Below are 25,771 nucleotides of genomic sequence, written 5' to 3'. Positions count from 1 at the left end.
GCTAAACAGTTTTTTTAACTGCCTCTTTATGTTGGTGTTTATGAATACAGTGTAACAAAAGAATTGTCAGCAACTGAAAACTAACAGTGCAGCTGGGGCCATTGTGGCTCACATCTGTGGCCTGGATGGATCTCCTTCTAGTAGTACAAGAGTCTCCTTTCCCCCACCCCCCTGCAGTAACAAGATTGATGTCTGCAAGTTCCCATCTTCTGAGGATGGTCTTACTTCTCAGTTTGGTATGCTGGTGTTTTATTCTGTTTTTATACTGTTTTATCTCATTGCCATGATTAACCATGGTATTTTTAAAAGTTAAATCCAGCTTGGATGTGACAAAGCTCCAGCAGTTACGTGGTTAAAGAAAAGTGTCATCTTACGTATATTGAACTTGGTTTACCTGTGCGTGTAATTCGTTTGAGTTACCCTTCATTACATCACTGTCCTCCTTTCTTCCTTGAGTTCCTCCTTGTGAACGTTGCATCCTTCATGGCACTTTGGAGGCACTATCGATTCCTTCTTTCCCTTCTGCACAGCCTTCAGGTGCTTGAGGCCCCACCGATCGGTGCAGGGTAGGACTCTGGCTCCACTTCTCTGCGTTAGCACACCTCTGTGGGAAGTAATATATGTGTGGCAGGCAAAGCGGTGTTGGCCAGCAATGACCAAAACACAGACAAAGGAAAAAAAATGATCCCAACCCAGCCAGGATCAGTGGGAGATTTCCATCCTCTGGTGACCTTTGCATTAGATCCTTGAAAGTGAGCCATTATGCTTAGAGCTGGCCCTCTTCACAAGGGAAGATTTTTACTTTAAAAAAAAAAAAAAAAAAAAAAAAAAGTCTTCTGCCTCTCTTAAGCTTTCTCAAGCTTTTCTGTTTCAGTCTGTATATGCTGTGTTTGACAGAAAGCTTTCTGTGTTCTCTAAAATAAAAGTTTAAGTTGTACACTAACTATCTTACATCTCCACAGTCTTTCCCAGCAGTATTGAGTTATATTTGAGTTTGGATGCTATGCGAAGTGCCCTTTTGGAATCAATAGTGTATCCACTTCATTAATTTTTAACAGTCTGACTGAATAAAAATAAGAGGTAGTGGAACTGTGGCCAAAACTATTTGCAGCATAATGAAAGCTGTTATCTGGCAGAATTTAAAAATAAACTATAAAAGGCAGAAGTAATGATCTCCTCTGTGCATCTTCCTGCTGAGTGTTCCGCTGAAATCCTGCCTTGCTCTTTAACATCCTCATCTGTGTTGGGAAATACACGGTCTGATTTTGTGTGTGTGTGTATAGAAAGGAATACCAGAAAGCGTTCCCATTAGCAGGGTTTGCAGGATCCCTCCTTAGAGCAAAACTTTAAATCATCAGAGAGACAGATTTTGATTTACTGACCTCAAGTGAAGACTTACAAATAGACCCTTATGCTTGTATCAGGTCCTGCTCCCTTTCCTACAAGGGCACTTGTGGCCTCTTTAAAAGCAAGACCCTGCTGGCCTCAGCTTTTCTGGGTAGGTGGAATTGGCTTGGAACAAGGGAGGGCAACGTGGCTGTGGGGTGCGACACTCCCGTAGGAGGGGTGTGATGATTTGCATGCAGCGCTGCAGAGGCGTGGGGTGCTGGCACATGGGATTGTGCTTGATGGTGTTGTCTAGGCACAGTGTTTGATTTTTAATGCACTGAATGCATAGGTCTCTAAACGATGTGGGGTGTGCAACGGAAGCCAAAGCATGAACAGAATAAAATACTGCTCACTATCTTCCTTAATTTTTTTTTCTTTTTCTCCTCTTAACTGAAGTTACTGAAAATATTTTTTTGAAAATACTGTACTTGTCAAAGGAGCTAGCAGTGCTGGAAAAGGCTTGTTCAAGAGTACTGCTTCTGCATATGTCAACACCCAACTCACAGGAACTAAAAGAAGAAATAAAAAAAATCCTAACATCCACCTGGTAAAACTTTGTAGGCAAGGAAAGCTCCAGAGGTACCAGTGAAATCTGGTTTCAAGAAGACCCGTGGCTTTAGCATAGCAGTAACCATAGGCAGCGGCCAGCTGTTACGGGTGGTGTGTTTCCCATCGGTGTGGCTCTCCCCTGCCTGCTGACAGCCAGGCGGGCTCTCAAAGGATAGGTCGTAACGGAGAGGTAACACGGCTTCAGCACAGCACGACTTCTCTGTGGACGTGAGAAAAGCGTTCCTTATCTTCAGGAGGATATGAGAAGAGTAGGTTGCATCAGGCCAGTGATTTCCTCAGCTTACTAAATATTTTGCAAATCAAATAGGAGGAATGTAATTTATGAAATACAGAGCCAGATATATTAAGGACAGAGAGAACATACTGAAGCTTTTCCTAATGCTTGTAGTTCGTATTTCCCAGCTGCAGTTGGAAGGCAAGTGCTACCCAAAAGGAGCAACAAGACGGATGGCAAAGGACCTTCTGAGAGAGCAATCATTAGAGCTGTGCAAATCACAGATTTCTTTTTTAAATCAAAATGAACATTTTTTTTCAACTCAAATCCAAAGGGTAAAATTAATCATTTTACAAATGATAATTTTTAGATTGAACAAAATGCTTCAAGTTGTGTTAAATGTTTCAAGTTAAACTCTTTGAGTCTAAAGTTAGATACTTTGGTGTATTTATTGAATGTTTTAAGAGATGGAAGTTCATTAAATCTTGAAATTAAAAACATTTTCAGAAGAAAATGTATTTAGACTTTGAAATTCTCTCTAGGCTTGTTGGCGTAAACAGTTCACCATGCTTAATTTTAAATGACAAATTTTTTCAGCTAACTTCAGTGTTCAATGTTTTGACATAAAAATAGTATGAATAGAGCATTTTTCTTTCCAAATATACGGACCCTGGCTGTTTCTGCCTCCCATCTTTTTCTTGACTGTTGGTGTTCAGAGCCCAGCCAGTTAGTCCTCGTGAAAACGAAAGTATAATTTTGTAGTAATCTCTGCTGTGGTAGCAATGTTAATTATTTTTAGCTCTTTGAGATGAAAGCATGTTAAACTAGCAGCTTCTTCTTAGCAAACCTCCCACATATCTGTTAAAAGATGTTTCACTGTATCTTTCAGTGTAGTTTTCCAGCAAACTGGAGTCAAAGCATGTTTTTTAGAGGGAATATGTTAACCACAGAGTGGCATACGTCTCTAAGGTGACTTTTACTTACTTTGTATGCAGGAAGGTGGCAAGCCAGCCAGAGCAACTGGTAGAAGGAGCCTTGTCTGCAAGACACAGAAGAGGAGGAATAAATGAGATTGCTTGTTTGCCCCAAACCTTGACCTCTCTTTCCTTTTCCTTACCCCACCCCCGTCTCATTGGTTGGCCAAATAAACCATATTACTTCTCCCCACAAACCCACTAACATCCTTAAAGCCTTCCAGCTACAGCGCTGCTGGTTAGATCAGAAATGCGTAATTGGTGTTGGGCTGGTAGGTGAGGTCAGATAAGCAGAGGGAAATCAGGCCTTCGCAAGTTGGGAAGGAGGACAGTGAGATTAATCGGAGTTGTACGTTAGCTGCCAAGAATAAGGAGAAATATGATGCCTTTTTCCGGAAACATGTTTTCCGGGAACTGTTGTTTCCAAGTGGTCTCTGGAAACCAGTCGCTTTTCAGTGTCTCAAGTTGAACATTCATAAACTCTTAAGCACATCAAAAGCCATTTCTGAGAATCCTGGCTAGAGTTTGCCTGTGCTCTGTTGTCCAGAGTCAGAAACTCCAGGGAGAGACAGGCGCTGGGTGGTCTGCAGAGGAAAGTAATGCTTATTTTGAGTTGGAGCTTGTGCTGTTGGAGAGTTGAGGATCTTGTGATATAACCCAGCCTCTCTCAGTCTGAACCAAACTGGTGATACTGGGACAATTAATGGTTCTTTAGTCGCATGGAGACAGGAAGTTGGTGTTAGCTCACACTTCCAAACTTTTGTTTAATACATCAAGGGAATATTAATAAACAAGTATGATGTAGCATTACTTTAGTGTTAAAGCTGGAAGTGACCAAAGTTAAAGTCTGAACATAATACAAGTATGCCGCTTCTTGTGCAGTAAAATCCTGCACTCACTGAAACTAATGGCAGCTTTTGTTATTTATGTCAGTGTAATTCACGCCAGGATTTCAGTCCTGTACATAAACAGGGCAATGCAGCTTGTTGCTAAGCTTGCTTACATACACATCACAGACAGTGACTTCAATTCATTAGGCGGTTAGTTGGAAAACTTATCTGGGATGCTTAGTCTCTCTCCGAAGTCAGCAAAGGGACTGGGGCACTTCCCAGAAGCGATTTGGACCCTTGGTGCAGTTGTTCACTGGAGTTGCCTCTTTCTGCGGACTGCAGAGGAAGCCTAGGTCAAGCAGCATCCTGACTTCAGTTTTGTGGTAACTTGAGTTAAAAGGGGTGGGTGGTGGTAGGCCTTCGACTTGGCCCAGCCCTGTTTTGATGGAGATTTGAGATGGTCCCAGTGATGGGTTATTGTCAAGAGCACAGAGGGTGCTGGCTCATCAGACAGGCATCCTATCTGCTCCTCTATCATCTTTTTTTTTTTTTCTTTTTGGCTTTCTTTGAGTCACTGCTTGTGCTTTGGTCACAGAGCAAGCAGAGGATTCATAACACCTTCATCTTTCCAGACAAAGGCCTCTTTCTGCTGTATCCTGACCTTTTCTCTGACTCTTCCTAACTTTTCCATCTACAGTAGCTTATGGCAAGATATTAAGAGCCAAATCTTCTTGGCTCTCAGTAGTCTCACCAAATCTTCTCTCTATACAGAAACATTCCTCGGATGCTGAACTAGGGAATTACATCCCTCAGTTCAATGGTATCAAGTCTCAAGGAACTGTTGGGAGGGTAACAGCAGGGTTGCTACACTGAGCCGTATCAACAGAGGTGCAGCCTTTGGATTCTTACAGGCGATGAGAGGGCATCATTTCTTAGAAGACACCTCACACTTAACATGCACATATAACCTTCTCCCTCAAAAATTTTACTGCAAATTCTGAATGTAATTTGTTTAAGATGAGGGTTGTAAATTGTACCATTTTGAAGGAGCTAGCTTGCTCCCTTAGGCTAGTCCAAGCAAAGTGTTCCCTTGAGAACAGAGGGGGAGCAGAGAAGGGAAGATTGGACAGGGGCTTTTACTAAGCAAAGTGCTTGCTTGAGGATCTGGATAGAGAGGTGGTTTTGGAGGGGTTTGTTCTTTGGTTTAAAACTGAAGCTTCTGGTGAGTTCAGCAACGAAGCAGTGAGAATACGGCCGTGTTCAGTGCTCATACTATGCTGAAAATTGACTAATCCTTTCAACCAGAGTCTTCTAATGCTGATCTAGGCTCTGATCTTACACCACTGAAGGCAGTGGGTATTTAGCCATTCAGCTCAGTGTAAAGAAGGTCAGGGACTGTGGAAAGCAATGCCAATGAGTTATGCCAAATAGGTGGAGATCAGTCCCTGTAGTCCTAGAATTGGGTTGCCACAGCTAGATGGGAACTTGGGATTTCTCACTGTCAGTAAGTGTTGTGAAATTCTGTGTTTAAGAGGAAGTAATCTGTAGCAGGAGGAGGAGAAAAGAAAATGAAGAAGAACCTGAAACGAATCTGCTGGCTAAAAGCATGTGCACTGTCTCCTGTAAGTGTAGTTGTGAGTAAGATCAAACTACAGTAGGACATCTGCAAAAGAAGAGGTCTCCCAGGATGGTAAGTAGATTGAATTATTACACCATCATCTTGGGAGTGCTGGGGCTGGTAATGGAGAGAGGAATGCACTTCGCTCTTTTGAGGTACATAAAACAGCTTCTGGGGAGATACTTTATATTTGAGTCTCATAAGCCTTTGAAATCTAAGATTTCTGAAACAGTTTCTTGCTGATAGAGAAAAGAAGTACCAAAAGTTATTTTGGGGGGTAGGGAGAAAGCAACCTAATGTTATAAACAAGTCTCCTGTGTGTATCCTGCAGGTCCTGGTACTAGCCTGTGTTCCAGGCGGTGAAGCACTGCTTGTATTTATTGCTTTTGGATGAACTTTAGTTATTGAAACTGGCAGCTGGTAGAAGCCAGAAGCTTAGAGGGAGCCATGGTTAATTACTGACCAGCTACAATATTATTCTTAAGATTTCTCGTTGATTCTACGATGTTTTCTTCCTTGAAAATTGAACCGCAAGTGGCACCGCCCCATTTATATATCTTTGTGCAGGTCTTATGACTTGTGTATAGCAGCCAGAAATCTAACCCATCACAGATCAAAGTTATCTAAAAGGTCTTAATTGGAACCAAATGGTAGATTGGTCTATTGCGGCACACAGGAGATCTGTTCACTCTAATATTTTTATGAGAAACGCTGCTTTTTGAAGCCATTTTGTAACTGCTGCTGAAAAGGAGAATTGAAACAAGCTCGGTCTCACAAGCTCAGTCCTCCTGAAGCCATCATATGGCTGTAAGGGCACATACAGCTGCAGTCTGTCTCAGCAAAACTGCTAGGATCACAACACGTACCGTGGGGAGTAATTTAGCTCTAGGGGCTGGAGGGGCACCCCGGCACCTACTGGGACTCCCTGTCACGCTGTTTCCGTGCTGCAAACCACCCTGCGCAGCCAAAGGGGACGGTTTGCTACCAGATAGCCCAGCTGGTCAGGACAGCTGCCGAGGCCTCCCAGCACAGGGATAAAATAGAGCCCAGATGGTGCCATCTTTTCCCCTAGGACAACCAGACCCAGGACTGTGCAGGGAGCTTATGAGCAGCTGCCAAGGCGCTGAGCTGTGGAGCCTGCTCGGCAGCCTGGCAGGCTTTCCTGGGCCTAGGCTGACAGGCTGCTGTTGCTTTTCTCAAGCATCTTTCTCCTCCTCTTTTAAAATCCCTCTGCCTCAGACAAATGTCTTTGTCCTGTGCTTAAAACACTCTACGAGCTGGGGTTTCAAGGGCATTAGGATCTGACACTCACCAGGGAATCGCCAACTACATTTCATTGCTGGCAGCAGCCTGGTTTCTCCAGGGCTGGGGGACTGAGTGTTTTAGTCTGCCGGTGTTTATAACTATTTCTGGTGTAAGTACTTGCATGTCGATTTAGGGGCAGCAAAAGAAAGTGCTTGTGAAAAGTGTGAGTAAAACCATCTTAGGCACTACTGTACTGAATACGATTCATAACAACAGGCAGACCCCGAAATGGAAGCTCAGATTATATCTCTGCAGCTCTCAGATGTTTCTAAGTGTGACTGCTCATACTCTTTCCATCTTTCTCGTTCTCCCCTGTCTCCTCTTTCACCTTGGGTCAGGTCACTTCTCATGTCCCTCTCCTCATTGTCCCTTGTCTCCTAGGACAACCTCCATCTCTTTTGTTCGCTCCCACTAGTTCTTGTGAGTTGGGTCCCACAAGAAGACTTTGGGGCTGTGTCCACCAGTGTCCAACTCCTGCCTGCACCACGCGGTCACAGCATCAGCACAGAAAGGTGGAGCAGGCAGGGGGAAGGGTATGTGCGGCCAAGCTGCCTTACGTGGTGGTGGGACAGGCAGCGTGCACCCGTCCGTTTCATGTGCTGATACCAATGAAGATATGGCCGATCAGACTGGACAAGCCTGCTAGAATACTACCTACCTCAAAACTAGCTCAAGTATGACCACCCACAGAGCAACTACATATCTGATACCATTACAGCATGATCATACTCCAGGCCAGAAATGCTCAAGGGCTCAAGGACAGGAAATAGTAGTTTGAGGACTGGACAGGTGGTGATATCATCTGATATTGCTTTTTGAAATCTGCCATATCCCAGAGTGTGCCTCTTGCTTCTGAGAATGAAAAATGACAGCTGAGTCCTGTGGGGTAAATTCTCCCCTGCAGGGATGATTCATGACCCATTAGGCATATAAGGAGTGTTTGATCTGAGCATTTGAAAAGGCAAATGAGGAGAGCGGCCAACTGCCCCTGCCCCACCATCTGTTTTGAATCTTGGGCATGTTTTGGTGGATGCCTCTGCTGGAGATAACACAAGAGTAGAAGCAATCCTGCCTGAAGAGGAACAGAGGTTAACTTACTCCCTAGGGTCATGTCTGTCACCAGGGGAAAAGAGGAGCTTAGATTTTAGCCTACCTCATCCATGTCCCATGAAGAGAGTCCCTTCCTGAAGAGTCACCAACACTGAAGACAAATCACGTGCACAGGGGAAGAGCAGAAGACTTGATAAAGTCACAAAGACATTGAGGTTGATGCTGCACACTATCTGCCATGGCTTGTGCACTTTATTATTGCCTGTTGGAAAATGTGTAAGCTTGCAGGACAAAAGTGGGTGTTGAAGGATAACTTGAAGAGGCAGCGATGCAGTTGCTTACACATTAATTACTGCCATGTTTTCTATGCGTAGACAGTGCCAGGGAAAAACTGCAGGGGCCTGTCTCTCTCTCTTTCTCTCCCTCCCTCTCTCTCTCTCTCTCTCCCCCTGTTTGGAATCTGTTAATGTCACTCAAGATCCATAATACAGTGAGAACGTTGCACAGATCTGTACTTAAACCTCAGAGCATTATATAAAGCAACGGCAGTAACCTGGTTTTGTGTCTGTAACTGGCTTTATACAAATGTTGCCATAAAGCTTTATTTTTCCCATTGCATACATTTCTGTTTTTCAGATTGTGAAAAAAGCATTAAAACCATCCCTAATGTTTAATGAGTCTTCCAACATGAAATTAAGCGCGAACAATCAAAAAGGCGTCAAAATGGTAATTATTTGGATACACTACATTTGCTCACAAGATCTGAGATTACATTGACAATTCTGAAAAGAAATAACAGATTAAGAAGAATGATTTTATTGCCTGTTTTAGAAACCCATGTAGGTTTTGATCCTGTTTGTATGCGAATGACAAAACCCTCACTGATTTATCTGACAGGCTGATCAAACCTTGCCGAAAGGGAGTAATGTGGCACCTAATCCTGCAGCCTTTGCTCAGGGGAGTAATCCTTGCTCATACAAATAGCCTCACTTCCACCATCAGCACAGAGGCTATTGAGGGCCAAATAAGTAAATGGAATTTGTATTTCTTCTGGTGCTGTAAATCAGAACTGACTAAAGTCATTTTCTGTGAACATATCATATTCTGTACAAAGCAGGTGGAATTTGGTCCATTTAACACAGATGACAAAATTATTTCTAAGACCTTCTAAGACCTCATTTACCACTTTCACTCTACTTTGGGAGGTCTTGTGTGTGGTGTATAACATTGGACTAACTGTTATTCAGGCTTAGTCTGAACATAACAAGTTTCTGGAATTATCTGATTTATTCAAGGTGCTTCCTGGACTTCACAGTGTAAAGTGTTGTGACAGCCAGGGTGTTACTTCAAAACAGCTCTTCTACCTTACACATTGTCTTCTAAAACCTGTGTGATGCTTAAGTCTTGTCAACATGTTCCTGGGATGAAACTCTGAACTATCAAAAGTTGCTGGGATTTTTTTGGCCATCAGTGAGAGACAGAACAGGCCAGGAGGCAAAATTTTAAGTAAATCTTCAGTTTAAAGGCATTTTTCTCATTCTAGGTCAAATCGCTGTCTGAAATTGATGGTAGCCCTGTAGATCTTGAGAAAATCATAGAAAATGAAAAGTAAGCAACTTTATCCATATAAAAACCTAAATAGATGTTTTCAGAGCTACCCGGGACATTTGCCATTGGGTTGTTTATGGTGTATGTGACAGCTAAAGAGTAAAACTGGTGTCTGCACAGTTTTCTTATGTATCATTTGGGGAGTTCACATTTATAGCTACAGCTTGTAGACAACTCCCAGAATGGGTTCCTCAGCCTGGAGGTCTGAAAGCTTGGCTCTGTGATGAGCAGATTGCTTGTCATGGGTGGTGAGAGCTCCCAGGTCCCAAGAATTGCCAGAGGGAGCAAGACATGCCAGTAATGGTCGAGGCAAGTTGCTCTGCACTGGTGGCCATCTTTTTCTCCTTAATGCAGAACATATAGGGTCTGGTGCTTTGAGTTTCAGAATGAGTGGCTGAACTCCCGATCTGGATACACCGAGTAGCCCGAATATTTCTTTCTTCATCCACATCTGGAAAAAAAAAAAAAGAAAAAGAAAAAAAAAAAAGAAAGTACAGAAAAAGGGAAATAAAGCTGATTAACCACATTAGAACTGTGAGGAAATACTATTCACTCACCATATGGATAAATGAGATTCGTGCAGTTTCACTTAAGTAAATGAGGTTCAACTTAGAAGGCAAAAACAAAATTTGTTCAGAAACCACAAAATGTCCTTCTGTTTCTGACTTACACTTTCAGACCTGTTTTTTCCCCTACATCATAAACTTCCTCATTATGGTAGTGCTGGACTTGATTCCACAACTAACATTATGTTATGGATTTCCTTGTTTTGTTTTTGGTAGAAATTTTATTGAACTCCCTTTCTTTTTGTGCTAAAATAAAAGTAATCATTTCAGACAGGGTTTGGGGAAAAAAGGGGGGTTGATATTTTAGCATAGGAAAAATTAAAATAAAACTAAAATCTTAGTCCTCCCATAAACCAACCTCTATATAGCTTGTGGTCCTCACTTTTAAGTATACTGTTTGCCAGTAGTTGAAAGCAAAACTGCTGTTCAATGATTTACTCGCTTACCTGCAACAGGTAGCTATCCATTAGCTGGTGTATCGGTGACCTGGAGATCACTTGAGCTTGGTCAAATCTTACCCTATTTGGCTTCTGTTCTAGCTCCCGATCTTAGAGGCAATTTTGATGCTTAGTCTTGTTGTCCTCGTGGCTGTTTATTTTATGGAACAAGAAATCACAGTTGATCCTGAGGGAGAAGAAACAGCTGTCAGCATTTATCAAGAGGTGGAGGAAGAGCAAGTCCTCTGTGGGGATCTCCTGGGAGGCAGAATAACTGAAGAGGACACTACCAACAGATCCAATGATTCCTGCAGGTAAACTGAGCCTGAAGGCTCATGGAGAAATAATCACCTGCTAGAGAAGTAGTTGAAGTACCACTAATTTGGGAAGAGTGGGCAAGTAGTTTAGGCATGAGGTCATTAGTAGTATGATGCGTGGTAGGGGCAGTAACACAGCTGCACTGCTGCCGCTGTGCCTGCACATTCATCCCAGCTCTGTGGATGATCTACCACCTCCAACCATTCTCCCTTCTGTGGCAGTGGCCGGGCGGGGAGCAGGGCGAGCATCAGGTAAAGCAGCCCTCTGCCAAGCTCACCCTCTTTCAGAGGCTGGAGGGGGCAGTGGGTGTTTGTCACCGGAAGAAGGTGGAGAAGGTACCAAAGTGACAACCAGCCCCCGGAAGGAATTTTTGTCCTCATCTCTATGATCGTAAAATTCAAAGTTCATAATGGCTATTCAGAAGCCATTTCGCTGGATTTGGGAGGACAATGTACATATATGCTTGGCTGTAAAAACTGGAGATAGAGAAAAATCCCAGCTTGTTTGTTCAGCTCAGCTTGTTTGCTGCTGGGGTTGACTTTCAAAACAGCCTACTGTACTGCATGACAGAGTGCTAGGTTTCCTGCAAGGTGTCCCTTTGTGTCACAGTTGTTTGCTTCATGGTATGCAATTGCCATTGCAGGTTTGAACTTGTGGAAAGTGTTCCTTATGACCTAGCTTTTGAGATAAATAGCACGGCTGCCAAACCCTTGTACAGAGCCTGGATGAGTCTCCTTGATATAGCCCAGGAAAAAATTCACATAGCTTCTTACTATTGGTCTCTTACTGGGAGAGATATCAACGTCAATGATTCATCTTCAAAACAGGTAGGAGTAAATCAACAGCAAGCACATCTGTGGTTGTATGTCCCATGTACATGTGGCAGATGCCAGACTGACTGTGTGGTCTGTCTCCCAGCAACATCATTTGACTCCTTCCTGCAAATCCAGAAAGGTTTTCCATGCTGGTCTGAAGCAGCATGCCAATTTTCCTGTTCAAGCTTTCCTTCTAGACTTATCTGGGCTCTGTCCATATCTCTGAATATTTCTATCCTGTGCTTTAAAAGTAACCAAGAGGTCACTCTCAAAACTGCACTTGCCTATCTTCCAGGTGGTGAATCTGTGCTAGGGTCAGCTGGTGGCATGGCTGAAGAGCCTACAGGGTGCTATATACACAAGCGAGCACACCAGTCCACCTGGGCTATCTGGAAGAGTCAGGCTTGGGCTTTTGGCTGCTTCAGAGACTGCTTTTTCCCTGTGTACAGACATAGCATCTGTGTTGTCCCCTGTTTGACAGGCGTCCTTGAAGCATGCCATTGAACAGTAGCTGAGGACGTCTGTTCTTCTTTGTAGTGTTCTCCTCTGGGGCACCCGCTGCAACTAGGCTTCCTGCAGGGCCTCTCTGCCTCCATCTCCAATAGGAAATGATACAGGCCAGGGCACAGGCTCAGCCACTGGCTTGCCACCATCCATCACCCTTAATTGCGAGTATGTTCCTTAGCATAGTTTTGGTGTGTGACAGCTAGCAATCTCCCAGGAAACCCCAGGCAGGGTCTGGAGCACAGTAGAGGAAAAAGGGACAAGGCCACTTTATTCTGGGCAGGTAGAGAGTTTAGCCATCCATCAGAAATCGTGCTGTTTACCTGCTGGGCCACAGACCAGATTTGGCCTGTTTATTACTATGGACACAGCCTCTGCCTGCCTCCTGAGCTCATCACCCTCATCACCCTCACGGACTCTCTGGGACTGCTCTCCCTAGTTTCCTCCCCAGGTGCATGCAGGGTTGTAAGTTTACTCATTTCCTCCACATGAGGAGAAGTAAAAGAGACAGATGTACAGCTGAGGCCATCCCTTTTCAAGGGACGGCTCAGTCTAGGACTTTCACTTTTATCCTCAGAGAAAAATGACAGAATATCTGTTGAACATCAGCATCCAGCATTGGATCTTCATTGGGGGACTCACCTTTGAGGTCTGGAATGCTTGTGATTGTACTTTGAAATCTTACGCCTAATGCATTCAATGACAGAAAATAAAGTTTGAGTCATACATTGGATCAGAATCTTTGGGGGTTTTTTTCTAGTTGAAACACTCCTAAAACAGGTGAAATTTCTGACCATCTTGGTGTCTGGTTTCTTTAAATGAAACACCCAGTAAAACCACACTTGCATATATTATAAAAATGTACTATGTACAAAATATAATAAATAAGTTATAGCAAACAATATTAACAAACAATAAACAACAAAAAATGTCATGCAGGGTGAAGATATTCTGAAGAGGTTTGAAAGATTACTTACAGAGAATGTCTCTGTGTACATTGCAGCAAGTGTGCCAACTTTGGCTACAAATTCAACCGATCTTCACATTTTAGCGGCAAAAGGTAATTATCTCACTTCAATGATGTCTTCAGCACTTCAATATTGCAAAAAGACATCTGAGAGAAATTGGGCTCTGAGGTTTGCTCTGGCATGGTGCTTAAATGTGCTCTGACCTTGAAGTCATACCGTTCATAGGATGAGCACTGTGTGTGTACTAGGTCACAACTTTTGTGTACAGTATGTGGTTATGTCCTTAAGGATTTTTTCTGGAAGTTCAAGTTTTGTGTATTTTTGCAAATTATTGTATTCCCAGGAATCTGTGCTTGTGAATTCTGGTGGATGTTACTGACTACAAGTATTAGATATCCAGACATGTTCTGGCTGTAAGATGAACAGTATAGATTAACATCTCCATGTTGTGTTTGAGCCTTTTTTACCCCTTTCCCTATCTTTCTTTAGGGGCTCATGTTAGAAAGATCAATTTTGGACATTTGACAAGAGGTGTGATGCACAGCAAATTCTGGATTGTAGACATGAAACACATATATATTGGTAGTGCAAACATGGACTGGAGATCTTTATCTCAGGTAAGGTCTGCTGCAGCATATTCAATCATTCAAACACCTTCCCATCTTCCTTCCCCTGAAAAAATCTGGGGAAAACTCGCACCCAAGCACGTAACAGAGATGAAATACAGATGGCAGATCTGAGAACGATGTGTCAAATGCATTCATCATGCAAAATCATAATGTAAAATATTGACTTAGTGGGGCAAAGAAGCCCCAGAAGGTGGAGTTGGTTCTTTCTTAGGCTGTGACATAGCTTGCTCTCTTTGCAGGTGAAAGAGGTTGGTGCTGTGATATACAACTGCAGCTGCTTAGCCAAAGATCTCTGGAAAACATTTTGTACTTACTGGGATCTTGGACATGTTAATGCCACCATCCCATCCCCCTGGCCTCTTAATTATTCCACCAACATTAATAAGTATCATCCTCTGGAAGTAGAGGTTAATGGAACCTTGACAAAAGCCTATTTTTCTGTAAGTAAGTTTTAAAATAGAATGACTGTAAAATATACTTAACCCTTGGCCAGAAAAGTTTCTTCAGTGCTTCCCAATTACTTGTGCTCCAGTTGGGTAATAATTCATTCAAAATGTTTCTCTGAAACTACCCACAGAGTAAGGTAGGATTCAGCTAGGCTTGCTTCTGTGTGAGCTGGGATCATGTTGGCAGAGCCAGGTTTGGGCTATCAGGTCGCATGGTAAGGACAGGGTACGGGAATCCTTTAATCATATGTGGGCTCAACATGCCAGTGAGCATCTGACCCATCAGTGCATGGAACACATGAGAAGCGATAGCGCTCCACCGTAAATGCATTGTGCTATTGTAATGAAAACTGAACAGAATTGAATAGAAATGAATCAAAGTCTGTCAAAAGAAGGATGAAATCAGTGACCTGCATGTTTTCTTGTTTATAGGCTTCTCCTCCTAAATTTTGTCCAAAAGGTCGCACCCATGACCTCTTTTCTATTATCAGTGTTATCAGTGAAGCAGCAAAATTTGTCTACGTTTCTGTTATGGAATATTTCCCAACTAGCCGTTTCATTCATCCACAAAGGTATGATTTTAATCCTGATCAAATTAGTTGACTTTATCAGTTACTTTTGTAGCAGCTTGGGCTTTTTATAGGAAAAAATGTAGTATTCTCACCCTTCTGAAATAAAAATATTCAATTATCATGAGTGAACTGAGGCTTTGCTCCCCTATCCCAACTGTCTCATAGGCTGTACGAATACTGATGGTACAGCAAGAATAGTATACAGTACTGCCCTCGTGCTTTGCTAGCATTTTAGAAGCAACCTCCCATGCACTTCACACAGCAAGAAATAACTGCAAAGTGCAGACTATGGACAATCAGGTCCAACTCCTTTCAAGGTACAACATACCAATTTTATAAATACAGAAAGAGAGGAATGGGAAGAGCAGAAACATACTTGAGATAAGACTTTCCAGAGAAAATAATGCTCTGTTTTCCTCTTCAGCTCCTGTTTCTTCCTTTCTGTTCTTCACCTCTGAAGATTCTTGAGTTCTGGCTCTGCTGTCTGCTCGTTGATGTATTTGACACATGATTTAGAGGCTGATCTTAACTCTGTCCTTGCTGACCTCTGCCATGGTAGCTGAAACAGGCCCTAAAAGATACTTCCGGGCTTTAATTTTTCTCTACTATAATTCCATCCAAAGACATCCAAGTTCCTCAAGCATGCTGGACACACGCAACAGCAGTTTTCAAAGAGAGGAAGGTGGTGGTGACCTGGAATGATCAAATTGTGCACAGCGGACCACTGCCAAGGTCCCTGTGGGCTACTCAAGGTCACCACAGAATTATGCAGACTCTGCACATCAGCTTAAATCTGAGCAACAGGGAAAGTTGGTGAATTGTGGGGCAACCACAAAGACTCCAAATCCCCTTAGATATGCTTGAATTAGGATGTTCATATGCAATCAAGTGCTCTGAGCATTATCTGCTTATAACATTTCTGGGTTTTCAAACATCTAAATAATCTGACTAAGAATGAAGTTCAAGCAAACTAGACATAGTTATGTATAGAGTGTGGCTTGTAAAGAATAAGGTGAGCTCTATGTTACCATTTGCCCACAACTATATCATTCATCACATCCTCTGAAATGACTTGTGTAAAGCCTATGTCGTTCAGCTGTGCACATGTAGCAGTGTGTGTTAGCGCAAAGTCTGCTGAATGATAGATAGATGCTGATAATTTGACCGTCCTTGAAACAAAATCTCAAAGACTAGCTTCTGCTTGAAGGCTATTTTTGTAAATCAAATGGCTTAGACAATTTTCTGTTTCTGTTGTAAGTTTGAATCTCTGCGTTTCTCATCTGCTTTTTGACTAAGAATAGGTTCACAGAAAGTCTCTTTTTCCCCTTAGGAATGAGTGTGTTAATGCTCCTCATTCTTCATCTTAAGCCTTAATCCACCATTTGTGACATCCAGGGCCTGATCTGATGCAAACGAGAGTTTGAAAGGCCTAGGGAAGGCGCACTGGGCCTCAGGCTATCTCCACAGCAACCAGCTGTAGTGTAATGAATTGAGGCTGATTAGTTCAGGTTAGGTTCTTCTAGCAGCTGAGGCAGCAGGAACAAAGCTTCTGTTTTAATGCCTGAGTGTTAATCAACTAGAAAGTGATATATTAAAAAAATGGATATTGTTCAGAAAGAGTATTTCTAAATAGCATGTTTTTCCAAGTTTTTCATGATCTGCAAGTAAGTTGCAGATAGCCTGAGTCTGAAAGCATGTGGCTGGTCTGTCGATTGCGATGGGACTATATGTGAGGAAGGATTTGAGGACTCAGGCCTTTGTATATACCTTAGATTAAAAGGAATAAGTTAGGAAATTAATTCATCATTGTTCATGGGATTGTGGGTGAGTGCTGGACCTCTCTCTATGTCAGTCCTCCAACCTGTAATAAAGACGTTTGTCCTCCTCTATTCAGTGCTTTAATATCTACAAAACCAAAGTGTTACACAAGCTTTTGAAGCTATTAGTCCTAGGCCTTACACTGCCCAGCCCTTAGTGTTGAGTAGTTAGGTGGAGGACGTTAAAAATTTTTCCCTAAGCCATTGCCAACACAAATGCCAGGAAAATTGACAGGCCCCATGTTCAGAGAGCACAGCTGTGTTTGTTATCTTGGGGGCACACTGCATGCTAAATAAAGCAAGGGCGGTGGGGAGGAAGGGAGCCTTTCTGCCTTGGCTGATGGCACAGGACCACCATGGAGACTATAAACAGCCTCCAGGTGCCTGAAATGGCCATATTCTGTGAAATGGCTCTTAGGCTTTCCTCTCGGCTCTGCACTGTCCTCTGCTTTGCGCTGTATGATCTGGCTTTCCATTGGAGTTGCTATTATTATTTTTAGTTCCCTAAGGAAGTGAGGTTGATAGCCTCACATTGTGCATGTATGTGTGTAGGTGCATTCATCTGCCTGAGATCTATTTACTGAGTTTTAAACTTTTTGATCAATTTCAACCAAATTCGACAGAGAGCTGGAGGCCTCTAAACACACTGGGAGAAGAAGGTAGAAGTGAGAAACCCTATTTATACCCCCAATGAAGGTATGAGTTCTCCTCTTAAAGATGTCAGAGAACCCACTTGTACATGGTATCACTTGTATTCTCAGTTTACTGTCAGAGCTTTCTAGTGAACCTGTTGCAGCCATACCCCTCTCTCCACCCACTTTCTTTTCTCTAGATACTGGCCAGCCATCGACAACGCTCTGAGACGTGTGGCATTCGACTACAAAGTACCAATACGGCTTCTAGTCAGCTGCTGGGCCCACACTGACCCGGCCATGCTCCACTACCTGCGGTCACTGCGTGCTCTCAACAACCCACGTATCAACATCAGTGTCAACGTGGTAAGACAAGAAAGCTGATTTTGAGAAGACAGCTTGAGGGTTTGGGCCCCGCACGCTGATTTTGATGTCTAAACTGTTAGTTGTGTGTGTGAGTAGAAGGTTTTGGTGGACTGTTTCCACTGTCAGTCTGACAGTCTCAGACCCTTGAGAAAATCAGGTCCAAGAGATAACCTTTGAGGAAGCAGCTATTGCAAGGGATATTAAGGCATATGCTTGCCTGTAGCACTTTTGAGAATAGCAAGGCAGTAGCTGTCTCTGAGCACCATGTCAGTAACAGTCTATATGGCAACTTACTGCTCCTATCAACCTTTTCATGTATGAAGTATCTTAGATGGTAACAGATTTTTACAAATGAAAGCTCTGCTAGCTGCCTCTACAAATTGACCCATTGGTCAACACTAAGTCTTACACAGAGGCTATAGGCTAGGCTGGGATCCATAGGAAGGGGAGGAGATGGTTACGCTTTCAACATGGTGTAGATACCAGGGCAGAGAGGAGTAACTGAAGTAAGGTGCAATGATTTTTTTCACATAAAAGGATCAGAAATTTTAGATTTTAGTAAGAGTTGACACAAAAAGTGAGACATTGTCTGCAGTGCCGTTTGTGTCTGTGATCAGTCCATTCTAGCACAAAATAACAGCAGCAATCAGTGGTAAATGCAGATCTGTTAAACAGCTGTCTAAAACTGCATTTAATTGTCTGCCCCGTAATGATAATAGCTGTGTCACTAATGGAACATTGTGAAGCAAACATTATCGTTATCTGATCTCAATTGCTTATCCAATTTTATGTCTAGTGGAAGTACTATTTGTTAGTTTTCTTGGATAATAGCAAAATCTCTTTTATGGTGCATTTAACATCAGTGTGGAATATTCTCTTCCCTTCTTTCTGTGCTATTCTCTTCTTTGAAAATATGGAAAATCCACTTTGTCCAATTATTCAGTCTGTTCTTCACTCTGGTATTTCTATATGTGTTTTTAATTTCTCTCCATTTAGAAACTCTTCATTGTTCCAGTTCTGAATCACACAAACATTCCTTATGGGAGAGTGAATCACAACAAATTTATGGTCACTGATAAAGCAGCCTATATTGGTATGTATTCTGTTCTTCCAAACAGTTACAATATCTTCAGATATATACTCCCGGGACTGAGACAGGATGGGGTGCAATATCAAAAAAGAAAGGTAATTTTGCTAGGTGGAGTAGATAAACATGTCAAAGTATATGGCTTTATCGCAATGTCTGCCCTGGATGAAGTAGAGATGTGAAGCAGAAAAAATAATGTAGGTCAAGTTCAGCAAGCGATTATTTCATACGATTGCGAACCATTAAGAGTGGAGTGTGATGAGTCTTGAGCACACAATCTGTGACAAGCACAGTAGGAATTTCACAGGCTATGTGCAGAGTGATGCAGTGACAGCTAATGCTCTAGTATGTAACATTATGGTGTTTTAATAAAAAGAAATTGCTAGGAGGAATTAATTCCATGCACTATTTGTTGAACAGAATTCTAGGAATGGAAATGAAAAAAACAAAAGTGTCAATTGCTGCTCAATTCCTGACAGTCACGAGGGTGATTATTTCTCAGTCTCATTTTAGGATCCCTTAAAAAAGGGAGTGTGAAAAGGGTCTGCCACTTTAGTCAGCTCATTCCCCAAGCAATGCAAACCAGCAAATAGCCCAATCTTCCAGTGGGCTAAGGACTGGCACCTCCAATTGACTTCAATAGAATTTGTCTCTTACTAAGTTGTCTTTTGAAGATAGATATGCGGATAATTTGTTTTCATGCCTAAGGACCTTCTGGAATTGACAGAAGATTTTTCTAGCTAAGCCAAGCACCAGGAGAAATGCTAAGTGCTAAAATGTGTATTTTTGCACAGTGTTTGATGTTCTTAACGATGGTGGCTTTGGAAAGAGCCTCATACAATATTTACAGCTAGATTCCCACCTTTGCCTGGCAAAACTGGTTAAAAGCAGGCATTGCATGTTTAACTCAGAACAACTACTGAAGATTTATTCATGAAGAGTCCAGTTTCTCCTTTTCCTTTCCTTTAACAAGTAAAGTTCTGCTCTGGAGCTTGTTTTCTGTTATTCCTTTGCTCCTGACAGTATACAAATTGCTTGAGATTATTTTACTGGTAGCATACTGGCCCACAGAAAAAGAAAGAATTAAGTATATTAGTTTTCTTAATGCAGAAGCCTATATCAAACACCGTCTTTTCCCCCTCTTACTATCTAAATGCTGCACTTTCCCCCCCAAATTGATAATGAGTAGATTCATGCATCTCTGCCACAGGCCCGAAGGAATCAGACTTATGAAGCTTCAGGGTAGCAGTTAATACTGACTTTCTAAAGCTGAGGTCTGAAATAAGAAAGGGATGACCTGATTTTTGCTGCTCCCTTGGCCCTAATGAGATTTGCCATTGTACAGCAAAGCAGTAGACCCAGGCAATGTGTACTTAACAAGTATGAAGATCAAACAAAACGCTGAAAAATGAATGTTTTCTAATTAGCTACTTTTCCATCACATAGGGACTTCCAATTGGTCAGAAGATTACTTCATTAATACAGCTGGTGTGGGGCTAATTATCAAACAGAATTCAACCAACTTGCAAAGAAGGCAACTGCCTATCCAGGAACAACTGAAAAAGCTTTTTGAGCGAGACTGGAATTCCAAATACTCAGTGAATTTGGAAGATGTGCACGGGCAGAAAGACTGTAACTGGAGAGGTAGATTATGATGTGAATTGAAATATAAGTTTAAATTAGAAGCAAAAAGATATTTAAATCTTGTTCCCTGTGAACTTTATTCTCTGTCTCTTCGTCAAAGAAATCACTTCCTCATGGTGTCCAAATTGTTGGATGATGTGCGAACTTCTCATAGTTGAGTCCACCTGCATAATCATTAGCGTGTGACATTTTCTTTGCTGTATATGATTACCCCATCTCAGGGTTAGCAAAACGTATACATAATTATATGACAAGCTATCTGATACTAAAGTGGACACAGAAGAAATAACCAGATTTTACAGAAACAGAACATTACTGCTGTGCTGTGCTATCTAAGGAAACTATGTATTTCAACATTAATGTTCCACTAACTGTTTGCTTACGTGCATTTAAGCATTTTTTAAATAAAATATTATAGCTAAAAGATTTGAGCCGTATAAGCAATGACCTACAATACTAAGGGCACATTTTTAAAAGCATTTAGGAATTAAAGGTGCAGGGAAGTATCTGCATTTAAGTGTCTGGAGGCCAATTGCCCATCAGAGTTAAATGCCTGAGATTTAAACCTTGGGGCTCTCTCCCAGCTCGGTCTCTCCAGATCCCTGGGCACGCGGGAGCGCTTGGACGCGCCTGGGCATGAGCGTCAGGCAACTAACCAGAGGCAGGGAGGGGGCAAAGCTGCGGCGTGGGTGCTAGCATGGGACAGACCGGCATGTTGCTGGGAAGCAGGGGAGTGCAGAGGTCCCCGTGGAGGTGCCCGATGCCTGGGGCTGCCCCGCTCCCTCCTGGGGCAGTGGGACAGGCTCCTTGTCCCGTAGGGAGCAGCTCCTGGAGCGGTGGTGTGCTCGGGGCCCAGGAAGCCCACGCAGAGCAGTGCTGCCCGCCCCAGCCTCGCTGCCAGCAGAGCCCTGGGACGCGGGGGGCGTGGGGGGCTGTCACTGCTCCTCGTGGCCCTGGCAGTGGTTGCAAGAGCCAGATGACTTCCCTGCTGCCTCCTTCTTCCATCACAGCTCCCTCCCTCCCCTGTTGGTCCCAGCCGTCCTCCAGAAGGGACACTTCCTGCCTCAGCGCGGTGACGCCACCAGCCCGTGGGCAAGACCGCACCCCCTCCAGAGCAGGCCTGGCTCCCAACCCTCCCTCGGTGCCCTCCAGCAGCGCGGTGTGGGGAGCCATGGGTCTGAGACACGCTGCCAGCAATGGGGGACGTGGTCTGGGTCTTCACCACGTGGACAAGGTGCCACTGGGCCGGCGCAAAGCTTGACCGGAATGGCTCCCGGGGTGCTGCGGTGAAGCACATTTGTGCCACCCGATGTGGCATAAACCCCGGTGGGGGTCGTAGGTACCTCCCGCAGGGCCCCCCCAGACACCGGCCAGCGTTCATGGCCACGCGGCGAGGGCAGGCTTGGGGCTGCTGCGTCTCCTCTCCCAGCTGGGCGGGCGGAGGCTGCTGTGGGTCTCGGCCGCCACAAGATGGTGGTGTCTGAAAACGCGAGCGTCGCTCCACGCCCCAGCGCGCGTATGGTGTGGCAGGCCTGCCGTGGCGGACCACGAAGGGGAGGTTAAGGGAGATCTGAGAGGCTCAGGAGGTGGTGCAGTGTTAGATGACTCCAAGATAAGCACGTGGAGTCGGCGTGTGGGCTTTCCGCTTTGGCACTGACGTGCAGCCGGCGAGAGCACCTGCGGGAGACCCTACGGCGAAAGCTCGGCGCGTGGCTCCTCTGCGCAGCTTCAGAGATGAGGCGGGCGAACGCCCTGCTCCGACACCCCATCTGGGCAGCGCTGAAACCAAACCAGACCTTGCCAGCCCTGGAGGGCACGTGGCAGCTCAGGGTCTCACGCCACCATCCGGTCAGTGCCCTGTTCAGTTACGTTGCACAGCAAACCTAAAATGCACCAGTAAAACATGCTGCTGACCCTCAACACCACGTGTTAGCCCCCGTGCTAGAGCTCTGAGGCCATCTCACATGCCACAAGCACAGTGGGGACGGGGTGGCGGGAGTACAAGCTTCCCATCAGCGTGGTCCTTCCCACCCTCCGGAGGATGCAATTTGTTGTCTGGTGCTGTTGAATCCCTATCCTGTGCTGAGAACAGACAAGTGAATTGCTGCCATGGTGCTTTCTGTGGACTGATTTATAGTCTTGTGAATCCGTACAAACCCCCATATAAATAAGACTGCCCTGGCCCATGTATGCTGGAGATGATCTCAAGCAATTTTCCATTGTAACATTTTTTTGGTTTCCCAGCAGCTTGTTAGCTGTCTCTTCCAGGCCTTTCCAAGATTCCTTGGATTGATGTATTCATCATTACAAACCAATGAGTGTTGTTGTTAGGGCAGATTCTTAAGGCTTTTATTTATATCTACAAGTAACACTGAAATTTTGTGAGTATTCACATACTTGTGAACATATTGATAAGATGCAGTTGCTTTTAGCACTCTCCTCTGCCATTTCCTTTCTACATTCTATTTAATATTTTGAGATTTGCCATTCATTAATTATAATTTCCTGCAAAGTAGAAACCTCACCTCATTGGTTTTCACTAGCTCTCTTTCACAGGTTTATTATCCTGTACCAGCAAATACAATATATTAATATATTAATACTTGTATGCAGGAACCACCTCTGGACAGATTTTTTCCCAGTGCCCAGCAACAAGCACATCTGAATAGTAGGGTTAGCTTGAAAAGTCTTTTTGAGAAGTTGTGCCTATAACCCACAGAAGTACCCTGTGTTTGCTCCTCTAGATGGCACTCAAAGCTACATTTTCACTGTGGTTTGGGGGGGGGGGGGTAAATTTTGCAAGAATAAGGAGAAGAAAACTTTCTTCGGCATTTGTGAGCTCAAATCTGCAAGTGCTGAATAAGCTGTTCGATGGGGCACAGTTTCTGGGCAAACCGGGAGGCTTGATTTTGGTAATTTAAGATTCCTGTGGGCTGAGAGTCAGCTTATAAAGGAAAAATTGCTGCTCACAAGAGTGGTATTTTGTTCTCTTTAACAGCATCACCTATGTTGTTTTTCCTCCATAGATGAAGGCAGTGATTACGATTAAGACAACAAACTGGTTCTCAGGGGATCCTGAGTTTAATTTCCTAATTTCTTGTAAGACTTTTGAGGCCCCTTGGTAGCTTGATTCTCATTTTGTTCTCACTTGTTCTCCTTTGCAAAGGTAGAATGTGGTGTAAATGATAACCAGGCCCTGAAGCTCTCAGTATTTTCATTTTCCAATTGTGAAACAGGCTTAATAATAATCCTTCCCCCTCTCCCCCACCAGATGCCTGTATCTTTCATTTAGATTTTAATTTCTTCAGGGTAAGGGCTGTCCTCAACCTCAGCTGGGGCCTCTAGTATTATTCATTAGCATCTATTATCCTTGGATGGATTTTCTAGTTTGGAGGTCAGCTAATCCCTGGTTATAGGCAACTCAGGTGTTCCTCAGCATTGGTCTACTTGGGTCTGGAAAAAATTACTGGCTTGGGGCTACTCTCCTAGGATCAGCTTGGGTCTGGAAGCACTGTACCCATGTTACAATGGAGCACTAACTGGCCCTGCAGTACCTGAGTGGGCTTCATGCAGAACTGCACTGCTCTCCCAGCAGTCTCATTTCTAGGAGGGCTTGGTTTGGTGCCATGCCTGGTCAGCACTGCTGACAGCAATGCAGACTGCGGCAAGACAGAACCTCGCTGGCTCTGTAGGCTCATGAGTTCTGACAACACAGCAAAGTCACCTGGCTTTATGCATTGGGTGCCAGCTTGATCCAAAAGCTATAGTACTATGTATGGATTTTTTTTTCCCCCTGTTATCTAAGGTTTTCCTCTCCCAGTTATTCTAGATAATTCATACCTTGTTTGCTTTCACCCAGCTACTGAGAGAACAACTCACCTGCCATTTATGCTACCTCTATGCATATTTAATTTTTTTCAACGCCATAAATATCTCCACAGACTCTGCTTTTCTGCCTGGGGCACTGATTCTCAGACCTCTGTATTACCTCAATCAGGATTAATTTGGGATGTCTTGCTTTTGCGATATCAGAGATGCTGGTTAAAAAATAACAACAGAATAGCCAACCAATAAAGATGCATTCATGTCTGAACAATGCATGACATTATTGGCGAGGGTGAAGTATCTTTTTTAATGTGTTTATACCTTTCTTAGCATGTCAAATCAGAGATGTGGGTTTGTTTGTTTGACTGGAGACTGCACATGAGTGTTTAGCTGAACAGCCCAAGTTTTCAAATGTTCAAAAATAAGCAGCAGGAATCAAGGAAACAAACCTACTGTAGATATGAAACTCGAGAGTCTCAGACTGAGAATGCAGGTGGGATTGAACCACAGGACTGTGTTGACAAAATGTCTGTGTGTTCTGCGGGTTTGTCTCTGTGATCCTTACACCCCTTTGAGCTCTGTTCTTAGCTATTCCTGTGGGCAGATGCCTGTGTACTACCTTGTCAACCTGGTTGTTTTTTCTCAAATCTTCGTCTTTCCCAGAACTGACAGTAGACTATCCAGAGGAAGGTTTTACTGCTGCTTCTTTTCTCTACTGTTCTTTCCTCATCTATTGCATTCATCTTTTAAAACATCATAGTGATTATTGCTCTGTGGCCATTGCAATCTCAGAGCTCAATTTTAATTGCCTTCATTCTTTTGCCATTCCCAACAGACACCTACATATGGTGCTATATAGGTGGATTCCTATTTGTGGGCCTAAGTGAATGCACACTTACCTGAGAACCATTTGATGTGAAGGCTGCCTTGAGGGCTAATGTAAACTGCTGTTGGAATGAGATGTCCTTTATTACACTCATTACATTTTCCTGGCCTCAATTTTTCTGGTTTGGCCATAATTCTTTTCCTCAGTTCTGGGGTCAGTTGTTGCTGTCTGATGCGGTAATTTTGGGTCTATTGAACAATGACATATAAACTTAAGGAAGCTTCAGAGAAGTGTTGCATGATCCAGAGAAATGGTACATGCCTAATGCCTATGTGAACAATCTCTTCAGAGAGAATATCAGGAACACAAGGTGCTAGGAGTTCTCTTTAGAGTACTTGAGCCTACCTCAAAGACATAGGAATGAAGAATACATCAAGTTAGAGATGGTTTGACAACCAAGTACACTCCCTTTGCAAGCCAATCTTTAAATGTTTTGCTGTATTTGCTTTCCCTGTACTAAATAGAATATGGAAAAAGAAAATATGGCATGAGAAAAGCACAATAAAGAAGCATGACTGCACATGCAAATATATAAAGCTCAGGATTGTAATGGGTGAAAAGTCTCAGATTAGTTTGAAAATATTACCTCCACATTTAGAAACTGTGCTGTCATGAAGCGGCCACTTCAGCAGATAGTGAGGTATACTCAAACCCTTTGCAAATTTGAGGCATCTTCGCAGTAGCAGCTGCAGCTTTCAGAA

The 25,771-nt window shown here is 43.4% G+C and overlaps 1 protein-coding gene and 1 long non-coding RNA gene across 4 annotated transcripts; one reads left to right on the top strand and one right to left on the bottom strand.

Annotated features, from left to right (window-relative positions):
- Positions 1-1,838: 1,838 nt before the first annotated feature.
- Positions 1,839-8,188, bottom strand: LOC135328442 (uncharacterized). The gene is made up of 3 exons (XR_010389301.1): positions 8,054-8,188; positions 3,158-3,212; positions 1,839-2,158 (listed from the first exon to the last, which is right to left on the bottom strand). It is a non-coding gene; the product is annotated as an uncharacterized LOC135328442 (long non-coding RNA).
- PLD4 (phospholipase D family member 4) lies at positions 5,519-20,525 on the top strand. 3 transcript variants are annotated; one of them, XM_026112506.2, is made up of 11 exons: positions 5,519-5,667; positions 8,587-8,676; positions 10,664-10,875; positions 11,523-11,706; positions 13,138-13,258; positions 13,656-13,783; positions 14,035-14,235; positions 14,674-14,813; positions 17,463-17,628; positions 18,625-18,721; positions 20,162-20,525. In XM_026112506.2, the coding sequence occupies exons 1-11, from the start codon at positions 5,665-5,667 to the stop codon at positions 20,368-20,370; spliced, it is 1,551 nt and encodes a 516-aa protein (XP_025968291.1). In that variant the 5' UTR covers positions 5,519-5,664; the 3' UTR covers positions 20,371-20,525. The 3 variants fall into 3 exon arrangements, with proteins under 3 accessions (XP_025968291.1, XP_025968292.1, XP_025968293.1); XM_026112508.2 differs by lacking the exon at positions 5,519-5,667 and adding an exon at positions 9,494-9,558; XM_026112507.2 differs by lacking the exon at positions 8,587-8,676.
- The last annotated feature ends 5,246 nt before the right edge of the window (positions 20,526-25,771 follow it).

The sequence above is a fragment of the Dromaius novaehollandiae genome, chromosome 5, assembly GCF_036370855.1.
Source record: "Dromaius novaehollandiae isolate bDroNov1 chromosome 5, bDroNov1.hap1, whole genome shotgun sequence".
Classification (NCBI taxonomy): Eukaryota; Metazoa; Chordata; class Aves; order Casuariiformes; family Dromaiidae; genus Dromaius; species Dromaius novaehollandiae.
The sequence above is the reverse complement of the archived record's forward strand: the minus strand, read 5'-3'. Positions and strand labels throughout refer to the sequence as shown.

Bases quoted from the DNA above. Each gene is read 5' to 3' on its own strand.
- PLD4 (XM_026112506.2), top strand. The intron at 14,814-17,462 runs GTATGATTTTAA...TCTTTTCTCTAG, and splicing joins CGTTTCATTCATCCACAAAG to ATACTGGCCAGCCATCGACA. The intron at 17,629-18,624 runs GTAAGACAAGAA...CTCTCCATTTAG, and splicing joins TCAACATCAGTGTCAACGTG to AAACTCTTCATTGTTCCAGT.